At 42.0% G+C, this 14,249-nt stretch overlaps 1 protein-coding gene across 7 annotated transcripts in view; it reads right to left on the reverse strand.

Annotated features, from left to right (window-relative positions):
* Positions 1-14,249, reverse strand: part of dicer1 (dicer 1, ribonuclease type III) — a 134,553-nt gene that overhangs the window by 10,610 nt on the left and 109,694 nt on the right. For all 7 annotated transcript variants that reach the window (XM_041214255.1, XM_041214254.1, XM_041214258.1 and 4 more), the window contains 5 exons: positions 11,300-11,455; positions 6,253-7,153; positions 4,782-5,050; positions 2,010-2,172; positions 1,837-1,912 (listed from right to left, as the gene is read on the reverse strand). In XM_041214255.1, coding sequence (XP_041070189.1) covers positions 1,837-1,912; positions 2,010-2,172; positions 4,782-5,050; positions 6,253-7,153; positions 11,300-11,455 — 1,565 coding nt within the window. The remainder of the gene's footprint in view (positions 1-1,836; positions 1,913-2,009; positions 2,173-4,781; positions 5,051-6,252; positions 7,154-11,299; positions 11,456-14,249) is intronic.

The following is a 14,249-nucleotide window of genomic DNA, read 5'->3' on the forward strand; positions in this document are numbered from 1 at the left end:
ATTACTACTGAATTCAAGGCACGCATCTCGAAATAAAAATACAAATTGCAAAACAGTTGTGGCATAGTTTCCCACTGGGATTTGAGCAGCTCAGCAATTACCATCCGCCGTGCCATAACAGTATGTCTACAGGATCCCTTTTATTCACAGGGCATGTTACTCCTTCAAACAACTCCAATAAAGATTAAACATGATTTACCTTTCACAAAACCATGACTCTTTCTGATTACCTTGAGCTTTTCTAAGTGCCCAGCCATAACCTCCTTAATGATTGATTCTAATACCTTCCTCACAACAGACATCAAGCTAACTGGCCTACAGTTTCCTGTTTTCTGCCTCGGGCTATATTTGCTATTCCAAACTGATGGAATCTTTCCAGGAGATAAGAAATTTCCATCTCCAGCAAGTCAGAATCTAACCATCTCCCCATGACATTCAGGGCATTACCATCACTGAATTCCCCCACCAACAACACCGGTGGGGGTGGGGGTTGTGTGTGTGTGTGTGTGTGTGTGTGTGGGGAGGTGGGTGGGTGGTGGTGGTGTTACCATTGACCAGAAACTGAACCAGGCGAACCATATAAATACTGTGGCTACAAGACAGGTCAAAGGCTTGGAATTCTGCACAGAATAGCTCACCACCTGGTTCCCCAAAGCTTGTCCACCATCTAGAAGGCACAAGTCAGAAGTGTTATGGAATACTCCTACTTGCATAGACAAGTGCAGGTCCAACACCACTCAAGAAGCTCGACACAGAATCACAGTGCAGAAGAGGCTCTTCGGTCCATCGAGTCTGCACCGACACCATCCAAAACAAAACACCCCGTTTGATTGGCATACCATCCACCACTTCAACATCTACTACTGATGTACAGTGGCAGCAGTGTGTTCCATCTATAAAATGCACTGCAGCAATTCACCAAGGTTCTTTAGAGGGCACCTTCCAAGCCTGTGAGGTCTACCACCTAGAAGGGCAAAGACGGCAGATGGATGGGAACACCACCACTTGCAAGTTCCCCTCCAAGAAACGCCTATCCTTACTTGGAACTATACCACCAATCCTTCACTGTTGCTGGGTCAAAATCCTGGAACTCCCTTCCTAACTGCACTGTGCGTGTACCTACACCATGTGGACTTCAATGGTTCAATCGGCGGCTCACCACCACCTTATCCAAAGGCAATTAAGGATGAGCAATGAAAATGCTGGCCTAGCCAGTGACACCCATGTCCCATTAAAGAATGAAAAAAATTAAACAAATTCCTCAAGTCTCAACAAAAAAATCTCTCATCCCTAGTAATCTGCCCAGCACTATTTCCATTTCTTTTATATCGCATCCCATAATGAGCTGACTAAAATATAGTTAACAGAGCTTAGCCAAAGTTTTGTGTAAAGGTCATCATTGCCTTCTCAGGTTATGCTGAAATGCCAATGACTCCACATGCAAAACTCCTGGATAACTCAACAGGAGAATGCTGTGGTGCTGCTTTAAGTGTTCTCACCTTGCGCAAGTTGGATATTCATATTCTTACCCTTCTTATAAAATTCAGGTACGATCTATTACAATAATGTATAAAAAGCTGTGTTTTTGTTTTACATTCCATTTTCCACAGAGCCCAATGGCCTTTGAAGAAGCTAAAGTGATACTACAATAAAAAAGCACAGCATTCAGTAGAGAAAGTGACTGACGATTTGGGTGCAACCCTCTATCTGATTGTCACAGCCAAAACCTGATGCACGCTTTCACATGCCAGTGTGCCGGCTGAATTTTTCCAACTGTTTGTTTTCCTTGCCAATTCCTCTCCATCTCTACTCATGGACATTTTGCTAACTCCTTACCTGAACTTGGCAGTCTCTGGCTCCATTTCCAACAACTCACGAACAGGGGACCGCGGTACATTTGCTGAAAATTTCTCTGCAACATGAAGCATGATACAAGGCATTAGTAACTTAGCCGAGACAACAAGGGAAATGGTGAGGGGTGGGGGAATGACAACAAGAAGGATGACTACCTATCAAGGGTCTCATCATGGGGTAATAGACTTGCCAAACTGTTTCCAAGGACATCCTGCTGTCCATATAAATGGCACCGGCAAGGGACTCAAAGATATCCCCCATGGCCTTTGGAACCTCAATATCTTCTTCCTTTTCTTCATCTTCTTCAGATCTTCTTAGCTTTTAATAATAAATAAAAAAGACAGTGCATCATATATTCCAGAAGAACTTTCTTAAACTAGTGCTTGGCAGGGAAAAAAGGGAATGGCAAGAGTGGGAGACACAGTTACTGACAATTGATGAGTTTTGAATCGGTCAGAATAGTAAATTAGTTTTTCTCTGGGATTCCCCCACAAATGCATAAACACGTAACATACCCATTTTCTTCAAACCCCTTTCACAGTAAAAATATTTTGCCTCTAGAAAAACGATACCAAGCAGCTCAACAGCCCTTGGTGTGTTGATAGCCCACTGACACAAAGGGCTCAGGGCAGGGCTGTCAGTTTCAGGCATTCTATCAACTTTTCTCACTATCCCCTCTCTCCCATGATATATTACCAAAGGTGTCACAAGTAATAGAAGAAAACAAGCAGCTAGCTCAGAACCTTAAGGTGTTGACATGGTTCATAATAGATGAAAAAAACAGTGGTAACGTTCGGAAGTTGACACTTTCATATTCTGCATTCCATTCAACTTCATTGTTTCAGGGGGAGGGAAGACAAAGTGGAAAAGGATTTTTCAACCTTTGACACTGAACCATACTAACTTCCTTGACTACTCAGCTCACACAAGGTGCCCTTTCTTGGCTCTACTCCTACTGATCCAATTGTAGCCACAACTTTGCAGAACGGCTTTTCTCTCGCCCCTGCTCTGTTGCTTCTAGATTTCATCCAAAGATCTACATTTGACACCTGCCTCTCCCTCACCTATGTTGTTCGGCATCAACATGAAGTCATCAACGTTATGCAGCATCGGTGGCTCAGATAGTAATGTCTTGGAGTCAGAAAGTTGTGGGTTCAATTTCCACTCCAGGACTTGAGCACAAAAAAAAAAATCAAGGCTAACACTCCAGTGTAGTATTGAGGGAGTGTCTCACCCCTCACTGACCACACTTCAAATAAACTCCATTGACTATAAAGCACTTGGGGATGCCCTGTGGTCGTGGCCCTGTGGTCATGAAAGATGCTATATAAATGCAAGTCTTTCTTTTCCTTAGCATCCAAAGACATGGGGTCAACTATCCCAAGTTGCATCTATGAACCCATATGGTCTCCATCACAAAGAGTGCCTACTTCTATCTCTATAAATAACACCATTCATTTGCAGCTGAAACCCTCAATGTCTGCCGTTCTCTATCCTCCATTAACTCTGGCTCAGCCTAAACTCTGTTGCTTGCATCCTATTCTGCTTGCCTTACATCACTTGCTTGCTGACCTACATTAGGGTCCTGGACGGCCAATAGCTCAAATTTAAAGTCTGCATCCTTATATTTAATTTAAAAAAAAATTCATTCTTGGGATGCAAGCTTTGATGGTAAGGTCAGCATTTATTGCCCATCCCTAATTGCCCTGGAGGTGGTGGTAGTGAGCTACTTCTTGAATTGCTGCAGTTTATGGGGTGTAGGTACACCAACTGTGCATTCTGTAGCAGTTTAACACAACTGAGTAGCCTACAAGGCCATTCCAGAGGGCAGTCGAGAATCAATCACATTGCTGTCGGTCTGGAGTCACATATAGACCAGATCTGATAGGGTTGGTAGATTTTCTCCCCTAAAGGGAATTAGTTAACCAGGTGGGTTTTTACAATAATCCAGTAGTTTCATGATTATTGAGTTCAGAATTTTATTGCAGATTTATTAATTAAATTTAAATTCCCCCAGGGGTGTGAACTCATCTGTGGAGCATTAGTCCATGCCTCTGGATATTTATCAGTGTGCTACCATCACCTCAACTCAAATTCCTTCATGGCCTCACCCCAGCTTACTTATTCAACTTTTACAGCCATACAATCACCCCTCCCTGAACTATTTGTTCCTCGTACTCTGGCCTCTTGTTCATCCCCTTCCCCCTCCATTCAAAAAAAAGAGGCAGCCTTACACAACAGATCCCTAAACCCCAGGCGCTGAAATTTCCTTTATAAATCCCTCTGCTTCTCACACCCTACTTTTAAGATCCTTCTTTAAACCCAGGTCTTTAACAAAGGTTTTCATTACCCCAACTGCCACCTCATTTGGCTTGGCATCCATTCTTGTTTTCCTTATGGTTCTGTGATACACCTTGGGAAGTTACCTTGTATTAATGCAAGTTGCTGTTGAAAGGGAAAGTATGTTCTCTCGATTATTGTGGACAGTTGTTGAGTACCTCTTCATAAAATATAAAATAATAAAAATGGTGTAGTGTCAATTCACCAGAGGTGAGAGGTTACAATTTGACTTGAGAAGGCATGACTGTTTTCATTGAAGTTAAGATTGGGGAGAGACCTTAAAAATTATGAATCTTAGAAGCTAAATAGCAATAGAATGCTGATCAGCAAGGCAGCAGAGGTACAAATTTAAGATCATAAAAACAATTAAAAGGGAGCCGAGAAAAAAAAATCCACAGAAGGTGGTAAGAATGCACAATTCTCTGCCATAAACAAAAGTGCAAGTAGAGTCCTTAAAGTCTTTGAACAGGGAATTAGATCATTGCTCAAGTATAGCACTTTTCAGATTATCCCTCAAACCAGATCCTCCCCTGGGATTGCAGCCCTCAATAACAGGTTACTGGATGATCAAGAGTGCAGGGACTAACCTCAGAGTCCATTCCTTGCATCTCATTCTTTTCTAACTGGAACTGAACAAAGTCATCTATAACATGGAACAACTCGGGCGAGATGGCTTTGAAGTACTTGTGGTAGTCATACTTCACAGCTAAGGAAGCAAAGATGGTATTATTCACGAGAGCTGAGCGCAGGTCAGTCAGCACTCCAGGAGAATGCTGCCGGGGATCTTCGTAAAGGTGCTTGGTTATGAGGTAGTCCAAAATTGCATCTCCGAGGAATTCCAACCGCTGATAACAATCTTAAAAACAAGAGTTTAAAAAAAAAACAACTGATCTTTTAAATGAAATAATATTATGCAAGTTTAAAAGATGAATTAATTTCACAAAAATTGTAATATTTATTTGAGAGAAAGATCCAATGATCTTCTCTTGCAGGGATCCCTGCTGCAGGAAAAATTCCTGCTACTTTTCTGAAAAATCTGAACCACCAAATCTCTGATTTTTAAAGCTGGCCTGATTATAAAATCACACGCACACGTATGTGCTCGCACACGCAGTTGAAACCTTAATAGCTCCCCCTTTACCCTCATTGAAAAAGTGGTTCATTGCACGATAGGTTCCTGCAGCCAAAAATCACATCACATTTTAAGAACATACATTCTTCTATAATGCCATTGTCACACGGTGGGGTAATGAACTTCCAGTAATTCATCAATGGTTATTTTCCCACATGCGAGCCCAGATTCTACTACCCTCGTATAGTTGGCAACCTGTAATTTCAGGTGGTCATTTCCACCAACATTTCAAATGTCTACTTAGCTTTTGCTCTTCAGACATTATCCATAGTATGGGGTCAGTGTTGACCATGAATGCTGACGATATTCAATTGCCACCTTGAATTCTATAATACAATTTGTACGTGCATACTGATTAACAGACATACTAGATAAACCAGGGCATTCTCCCATTGAAACAGCAGTACACCAAAAATTCATATACCTGCCCCTGACTCAACTTCCATTTCTACCAGCAGTTTGTTCAGACTGAACCACATCATGCATAACCTTGCGAAATAGTTGCTCCAACGCAAGATATCTTCACTTTCCCTATCCTATCCATCACAATGACCATATTAACTGCATCGACCCTTTATCTCACCCCCACTGCTGCTGACATTTTTATCAATGCTTTTTTGAACAGCAATATCAATTTCAGTAACATCTTCCTTCCAACTCCAACACATCAATAACTCCAGTCACTTACAATAAAATCTCATTTGCCAATGGCCCTAACCCACTGAACCCAGAATTCTGATTACAAATCCCCCTCCCCACCACCCTCCCATGGCACCTGACTACCTCCAGCATTACTTTCCAGTCTGACTGCCTCCTATAATGAAGTGTCATCACCCTGAAAAGTGAACTCTTTCTCTCTCCACATGCTGTCAGACCCAAGTACTTTAAGCATTCTTTGCTGCATACAGTAACTGGCAGGACCTTACCTGTGATTGTATTGTAGTGGTAGGAGGCATGGGTAAATGCCTGTAAAAGATAGGCCTTATTCTTAAACCTATAGTTTATTTTCTTCTCAAAGCTTTCATAGCCCGATATTAAGTGGCCTAGGGTCCTGTCAGCATCTGGGTGATCGAACATGCATCTAGGAGGAATCTGAAGGTGTCCATATTCTAGGTCTTTGCAAGAAGTAGATTTCAAAGTGGGCCAAGAGGGAGTTTCAGTGCCTGCCTGGCTGTTTGGATCAAAGGTGCACTGTTCCTCAGGCAGCCCCTTATGTTCTCTGTCCAGCTTTTCTTCTGCTGGGAGGACTTTCAAACCCAACGAGCAGAGGAAAAGCTGGGCAGCTCTTTCACCACAGCTGGTTAGATAGCAGCCCAACAAAGCCTCTACGCAATCGGCGATGCTTTTATCTGCTATGCACTGCTCAGTGTGCAAGTCGTAAGAGATGGACTGCTTGCCAGTGTCAACGCCACCATTCTCTTCAGATGGGTTCCAGAATCCCACAACAAAATCGTCCTCATCCGTAGCCTTACTTGGGTCAAGGTAGCACATTGCATCCCATGAGCTGTAATCAAACTCATCGCCGTCAGAGGAGGAATGACCATTTCCTGATGCAGATTTTTTGGGAGGTTTCCACTCGTAGCTCGCATCATTGGGTGGGAAAGCAGGGAGAGAGATCTTCTTTCCAAAGGCCCCAGAACCCATAAGCATATTGTCAATGAATTTGATGTGCTCCTGATCATACTCGGAAAAGTCATCATCATATTCTGCTTCCTCCTTCTGTGCCCTCCACATCAGATCTTCACGGAAATCAGGATCATCATCCTCCTCTTCCTCATCGTCATCATCCAAATAAGTATCACCATTAGCCACTTGTTCTGTTTCTGTCTAAAAGAAAATGCCATAGTCAGATGTTATTTAGTGTCTTTTTATAGTGCTCTGAGAACCAAGGTCTGGATTTTAGACAGCCCGTTGTGGTGGGAACCACGGTGGCTGAGCCCACTTAACTGTGAGAAAGACCAAGTGTCAGTCTCCTGATGGCAAAATTTCCCCCATTTAAGTCAAGAGCGCGGAATGGGCTGACACTGTATTCCTTGCCAATGGCAGTGTGACGTTAATTAAGTTCATTAATGAGCCAATTGATACCAATTATCCCTGAGGCCATCGCAATTTAGTGGTGGCTCAGGGATTAAATAAAGGCCACACAGGTCTCCGGCAGCCCTTGGAAGATCACCCAGAAAAACCTGTTGGGGTTGCCAGTATTCTCCTTGGCAGGGATCGGGGGTGGGTTGCGGAGAAGGGGGGCACAGTAGGGATCTCTTGCTATCAGGCACTCAGAGCCCAATTGAGGGACCCAATATCAGGCCGGGGAGTGGGGGTAGTTGCTGAAAGCCACATCCATGCCCTTGCCTCTGCGCACCCTTCCTGCAACCTCCATTTTGCCCTTGTTCAACTGTGGCCTTGAGGTCTCTGATTGGCCAGCAGCTCTTGGTAGATGGGACTTCTGCTGTTAGGGACCTCAATCGTTGGGCTGACAGCCAATTAAGGGCACTTGATTCAGTCAGGCCTCCCCCCATGGAACTGATGGGGGCTCCCTACTGGTTCTATGACCTGTGGGCGAGATCCCCATCAGCCCAACAAAATCCTGGCCCAAGCGTCTATTCCATGTTGCAAAGAAGTTTGTATCTTGCACCCAAAGTATAAACAGCTGGCAGCACAATTATAGGTTTTGTATTCCAAAAATGGATTGTATCTGTACAGAATTGGAGTAAAGCACTGATGGGTGCAGGTCTGCTAGAGGTGCTAGGATCAATTTCAGGGGAGAGATCAAAAGCATCTTATGAGATCATAAGAATAGAAACAGGCGGTGGTGATTCAGCTAGTTGAGTCCTTGCAAGAGCTACTCAGCTAGTTCCACTCCCTTGATTTTTTCCCCCCCCAGTAGACTTGCACAAATTTTCTCTCTTCAGATAATTACTTAATTCCTTTTTGAAAACCATGATGGAATCTGCCATTACCACATTCTCAAGCAGAGTATTCCAGATCCTAACCACATGATGCAGAACAGAGTATTTTGAGTCAAATGTTGTTTATTCTATTGTAGACTGGTATGAGTTTGTTAAGTAATCTGGTGTCTGAAGTGGTAATATGCCACTGCGTTGCCCCAACTGTATAAACAATTAAACAATGCCATTTATTTGTATGTAAAAAAAAAACCAATTTCTGTACACTCTACAGAAACGGGAGGCACACAGAAGATTGATGAGTATACACTCAATAACTTTCACTTCTATAACTCCTAATTGTAGAAAAGGGCCAAAGTGCTTCAGGGAGGAAGAAAAAATAGACAACAAGGCTTTGTTGGTGGTTAGCAAAAGCTTGGTTGAAGGGATTTTCAGACTTTTGAAAGTGGGGAAAGAGAAGTGTAAAAGGGGAAGGGATTTTCAGGATGGTGCTTCAGAAATTGAGATCTCTGAAGGTTCTGTTAGCAATAGTTGGGTGGGGTACAGAGAGAGAGAAGAAAGGTGTACATAAAACAAGGATCAGAAAACAAATGAGGATGCAAAACTGGGGTGGTTGCAGTAGGATGGGGTTGTGAAAGGCTTTGTAGACAAGGATTTCAAATTCATTGTACGAGGTAGTCTGAGAGGTCAGGGTATTGTTGGGTGAGTGGGAAATAAGGCGAGGCAGCATACCAGTGGAGGAGTTAGAGATGACCTGGATTTGCAAATGGGTGTAGTTAAAAGGATAGCAAAGAGAATGCTAGAGAAATAAAAGCAAAATCAGTGGCATAGGCAGAAATGAGTTCTTTAAGAGCAGAATTTTTAGCTGTGTGCGGGTGCGCACATGACCCGCTCAAGCGTAAAATAGCGTGATGATGTCGGGCTAGCGTCCGGATGTCATCCTGTGCTTGCACGGTACTTCACTCAGCAGGCACATGCGAAATTCGGAAGCATGCCTGCCAACAATTAAGAGGGCAATTAAGCCCATTAAAATTCCAATTGTTCCCAATTTTTCGTGGTCCATCCAACCTGACAGGCGGACTTTGCATTTTTGATGAAACCTCATCCATGGGCAGGATGAGGTTTCCGTTATTAAATAAAAAATAATTTGAAAAAAAAAAACGCACGGACAGAATTTTCATCATGTACATGCTCAGGTGACTGATTCTGATGCGTGGACATTTTTTTCTGGATTTTAAAATCTTATTTATTGTTTTTGGATTCTTCAGCTCCCTAAGGCAGCCCCCTGCCCTCAGGGAGCTTTCATTCCATGTTCCCCCGTGCCCGCGCTTACATCAGAACCCGCCCTCCTCCCACCTGCACACCAGAAGTGCTGAGCATTTCAGTGCGCATTTCACACTGGCTGGCCAATAAACATGTCATTCTTAGCTGCTCTCTGAAATGGACTAACAAGCCACTCAGTTCAAGGGCAGTTAGGGATAAGCAACAAATACTGGCCTTGCCAGTGGTGCCTGCATCCCATGAAATAATTGATAAAAAAAATTACCATTGAATAAATTCACCGAATAGTTACCATTGAATAAATTCAACGGTCCAGCCTCCACTGTTCTCTGGGGAAGATAATTCCAAAGATTAAGGACCTTCTGAGGGGAGGTCTAATCTCCAAATTAAATCAGAGACCCCTCATTCTGAAACTGCACCCCCTTTTTCTAGGTTCCCACAACGAGGGAAACTCTCAAGAAACACTTCTTGCTCAAAGTCTTTGTCATTTCCTTGTTTTCCATTATAATTGCACAGTTGTCTCCTCCAAGGCACCAATGTTTACTTTAGTTGCTCGCTTCCTTTTTATATACTTGTAAAAGCTATTTTTATATTTCTTGCTATTTACTCTCATATTCTAATTTCTCTCTCATTGTTAATTTTTTAGTCATCCTTTGCTGATTTCTAAAATTTTCCCAATCTTCTGGCCTACCACTAATCTTTACAGCATGGTACGCTTTTTCTTTCAATTTGATACCATCTTTTAACTTCTCTAGTTAGCCACTGATGGTTCATCCTTCCCGTAGACTTTCTTTCTCATGGAAATTAACTTTATCGAGAGTCAGGAAATATCTCCTTAAATGTTTGACACTGCTCATCTATTGTCTTACCTTTTAACCTGTTTCAGCTAGGAACTGAAAAAAAATCTCTAAACTAGTTTGTTCATTCCCTTTCCTTGTTTTCACTGGTTCCACAGGAGAGCTTAAAATTTTTGTTAATGTTGCTCATTAGGTGGTGGCTAGATGCCTGTAACAGAAATAGAAAATGCTGGAAAAATTCAGCAGGTCTAACAGCGTCTGTGGAGAGAAAAACAAAGCTTCACCTGCTCCACCTTCCTTAAACAGTAAATTTCACATTTTTACTTCTCTCTAGCTCTGAAGAGTCATACAGACTCAAAACTTTAACTCTGTCTTTCCCTTCACAGATGCTGTTAAAACTGAATTTTTCCAGCATTTTCTGTTTTTGTTTCAGATTTCCAGCATCCACGGTATTTTGCTTTTATCTTAGGGCTAGATATCTGTGACTGAACCTTTGACCTTCCCTCCAATCCTCTCTCAGCTTAATTTCGCTGGGTTGAAACCAAGAAATCTAGGGAAAGGCCCACAGTGCAGGAGAAAGTAGGGAAAGATAATAAGATAAAATGAGTACTGGTTATTTGATGTGACGCTTGCTCAGCACAGGAACTTGCATTGGAAGTGAATCGCATGTACAACCTTCTGCCACCCTTTGACACAGAATGCTCGAGATGTAATATTTTCCACACTTATGGAGTTTCAAGACAAATTATCTCAACAGCTTAGGAACTTTCAGATGAAGACACTGTCAACACATTATTCAGCAACAGAATGTTTATCGTCTATTGTGAATTCAGGCACTGGTGCAGCAGTTTCAACCAGGTTTTACAAAGTTGGTAGGGAAAATATTATTTCATATTGAAAAAAGGAACTGGGAGGCCCCCTTAGAGTTCCCCCTTGCATTTGTAAAGGAGCTTTACCCACCTCTCCCCCTACCTAGACTAGTTTACACCTACCATATCTTTCAACTCGCTTTTGTCAGTAATGCATCTGTCCTGATTTACCACGTAGCCAGGGGGAAGCCAATTCACTGGTGGGTCAAATATTGAGACCACCATTCGACTGGGAAGTCCTTTCTTCTTTCCAAGACGATAGAGATTACAGTTGCTGACCTGAATAAATGAAATAAATGGATGAGTGGTAGCCAATGACCAAGGCAAAAATTACCAAGAAGCTACCTTCTGTAAAAACTGAAATACTCCATAACCTTCAAACAATGGGAACGAATTTCTTTCAATTGCTTGTCTTGAAGGCATTTGTTATACAACTACAATTAAGACAGTTAAATTGTCCCCAGCACTCAAAAATCAACTCCAAGATAATTTTCCCATGATCTGCTGCAAATCATTTTAATAGGCTTTGCATACTGTTTATGACTATTTGATGATGTTTCAGTACGACAGCTTTAGGCAAATGTAACAAAATAAAAGCCAAAGTTCATCACAAAATGCACTTTGAAGTACAACAGATCTTTTTAAATATCTAAGCAGCTCTGTGATGGCACAGATTAAGCAGCATGTTCGGCCTTTAACACAGTTTACAGGTCAGCTGTAGAACTGCTCAGAGTTCAATGGTACCAGCACTCAAGCTGCTTCAGGTGGTGGTCAGACTTCTGATATTGCCACCATCTGTGTGACCATTTGGGTAGCTATCCTATCATTATAACTAGATTTCACTATAATGATGCATTGGTTAATCTTTCCATTTGTATGTGAATAGGCCACATGCTGGACATTTGCATTAAGAGATGGACCCAAAACATTGTATATAAAACATTCTGTTAAGTGCCCGAAACAATTAACGTATGTTTTCCCCAGAAGGTTAGACATTCTGGGGTGATATCAAAAAGCCTATCTGGTGTTAGGTGACTCTGGAAGACAGTTTGCGTTTAATTGCTCCCCTGTAGTCCTTGCTGGAAGTGCATATTTATCCAGATGAGTTCTTTGATCACAGCCAAATATCCATTATCCTAAAGACTGATCAAAGTCTCTTGATGTTTCGTAACTATTACCCATGGTCGGCAATCTAAATAATGTCAGCCCGCTCCAAAACACTAGGGATCTGGAGTTAGGGGGCGGCGGTGGTGGGTGCAGTTTGGGGCAGGCAATGTAAAGGATGTGAAAGAGCAAAGAACCTGTCCTAGTACAGAGAGTAGAAGACGGCTGGAGGTGAGGGGCAAAGCCATGGAAAAATTTGAGATTAGCACCAGGATATTGAAGTAAATGTCTGTGAATGTGGGCCAATGAAATTGGGACAGAAAGGGGAAAGGCAAGGATAAGGGACTGGAGATTTAGATGAGTTGCAAATTGGGAAGGGTGGAATTTTAATGGAGGCAAGAAGAATCTTTAGATAATCAAATCAGGAGAGGGTAAAGACATGGTTAGATACCTCTGTGGTAAGAAACATTAAATGGAGGACAGGTGGGTGAAACTGCAAAGGAAGAATAGATGCTCTTGGTAGTAGCTTGTACACTCCTTAGAAGTTCAGCTCACTAAAGGTCAAACAGTGCAACAAGATCACACACTGTCAGCATCGCTCAGAGTGTACAGGTACGGAGTTTTAACAAGAGCCAAAAAAAGCCTTCCATTTTGCTCATGCTGATTTGAAAAAGCTCTTGCTTGTCCAGGATTTGCTGTCACCCAAGCAGTCAGACAGCACAGAGATAAACAAGTGGGTGCAGTCATAATGCATGTGAACACTAGCCCTACTATGCCCATTAATTATGTCATCAAGGGTCAGTGTGCATGCTAGAGAGAGCTGTAAAGTGCTGTGGGATGAGGGTCAGAAAAGGAAGGCAACTAAATACACTATTTTAATCTTCAAAATAAAGAAATCTATAAGCTTCTTGCACTTAAAAGTAGGAAGTTAGTGCAAAAACAGAGAAAGGGTCAGAAGGAGTTTTGGCACTGAATTAAGAGACCGTTAAGGTCAAATCAGGCTGTAGACAACCAGAACAGCAAAACGCCAGCCTGCTGGGAATAGTACCAGGTGAAGGATGGAAAACGTAAACATTGGATTAGATTGTGTTGGTTCAGTGATTTTCCACAGTTCAAGTGACAAACTGAAACTGCACAGAGAGATCAGTCACCGGACAGATTCATACCAGACCCAATTTTCAAATCCCAAAAGGGATAGAATCGTTGTAATCAACTCCGTTCCTTTAAAAAATTTAGAGGGAGAATTGAAAAAACAAAAATCAGAGAAAAGGTCATTGGTCATTCTTCGAGCATCCAATTTTAGGATTATACACGAGTGACATGGCAACATGACCACTTCAGCCAAGAATGGTGCATGGCAGCGAGGCAAAGGCTATGGCTACACTGTGCATCTTGTTATTGTGTTGTCAACTGCTGCCTGTGAATTGTACTCTGGGCTCCAGTGTAGAACAGAGTGTTCACAGGTTTACATATATGTATAGAACTCTGCTTCTAAAAAGCATGTTTTAATTGTTTGCAACACAAGCTGGATCATCCAAACAGAATTCTTGGTATGGTCACTCTTTACAGCATCAAGCCCAAGCAGGGCAAAATGGACTCTGATTTGCAGCTATATGTTTTGCAGACAAGTTGGAAACTGAAAATAAATCTTTTAAAAAGTGTAATCTGCAGCAAGGAGTGATAAAGAAAATTATAGGGTGTTGTGAATATCTAGTTCATATGAATTATGTTGTAGAATATAACTTTTAGTTTTAGGAATTAAGGTTTTAGCTGTAGAAAATGGAGGCATGACTGACAAACATAAGCAACACCTAAGTAAATGCAATTCAAACAAGCTTGGAGTTAATTGCAGTTAAAAACTAACTTATGTTGATCTTGCAAGGTCAGAGTTGATAGTAGAAAACCTTGAACAATAGATTTCTGGAACCCTTGGTAGAGCCAATTGTCTATCATCACCTTCATAAAAAAA

The sequence above is a fragment of the Carcharodon carcharias genome, chromosome 20 (genome assembly GCF_017639515.1).
Source record: "Carcharodon carcharias isolate sCarCar2 chromosome 20, sCarCar2.pri, whole genome shotgun sequence".
Taxonomy (NCBI): domain Eukaryota; kingdom Metazoa; phylum Chordata; class Chondrichthyes; order Lamniformes; family Lamnidae; genus Carcharodon; species Carcharodon carcharias.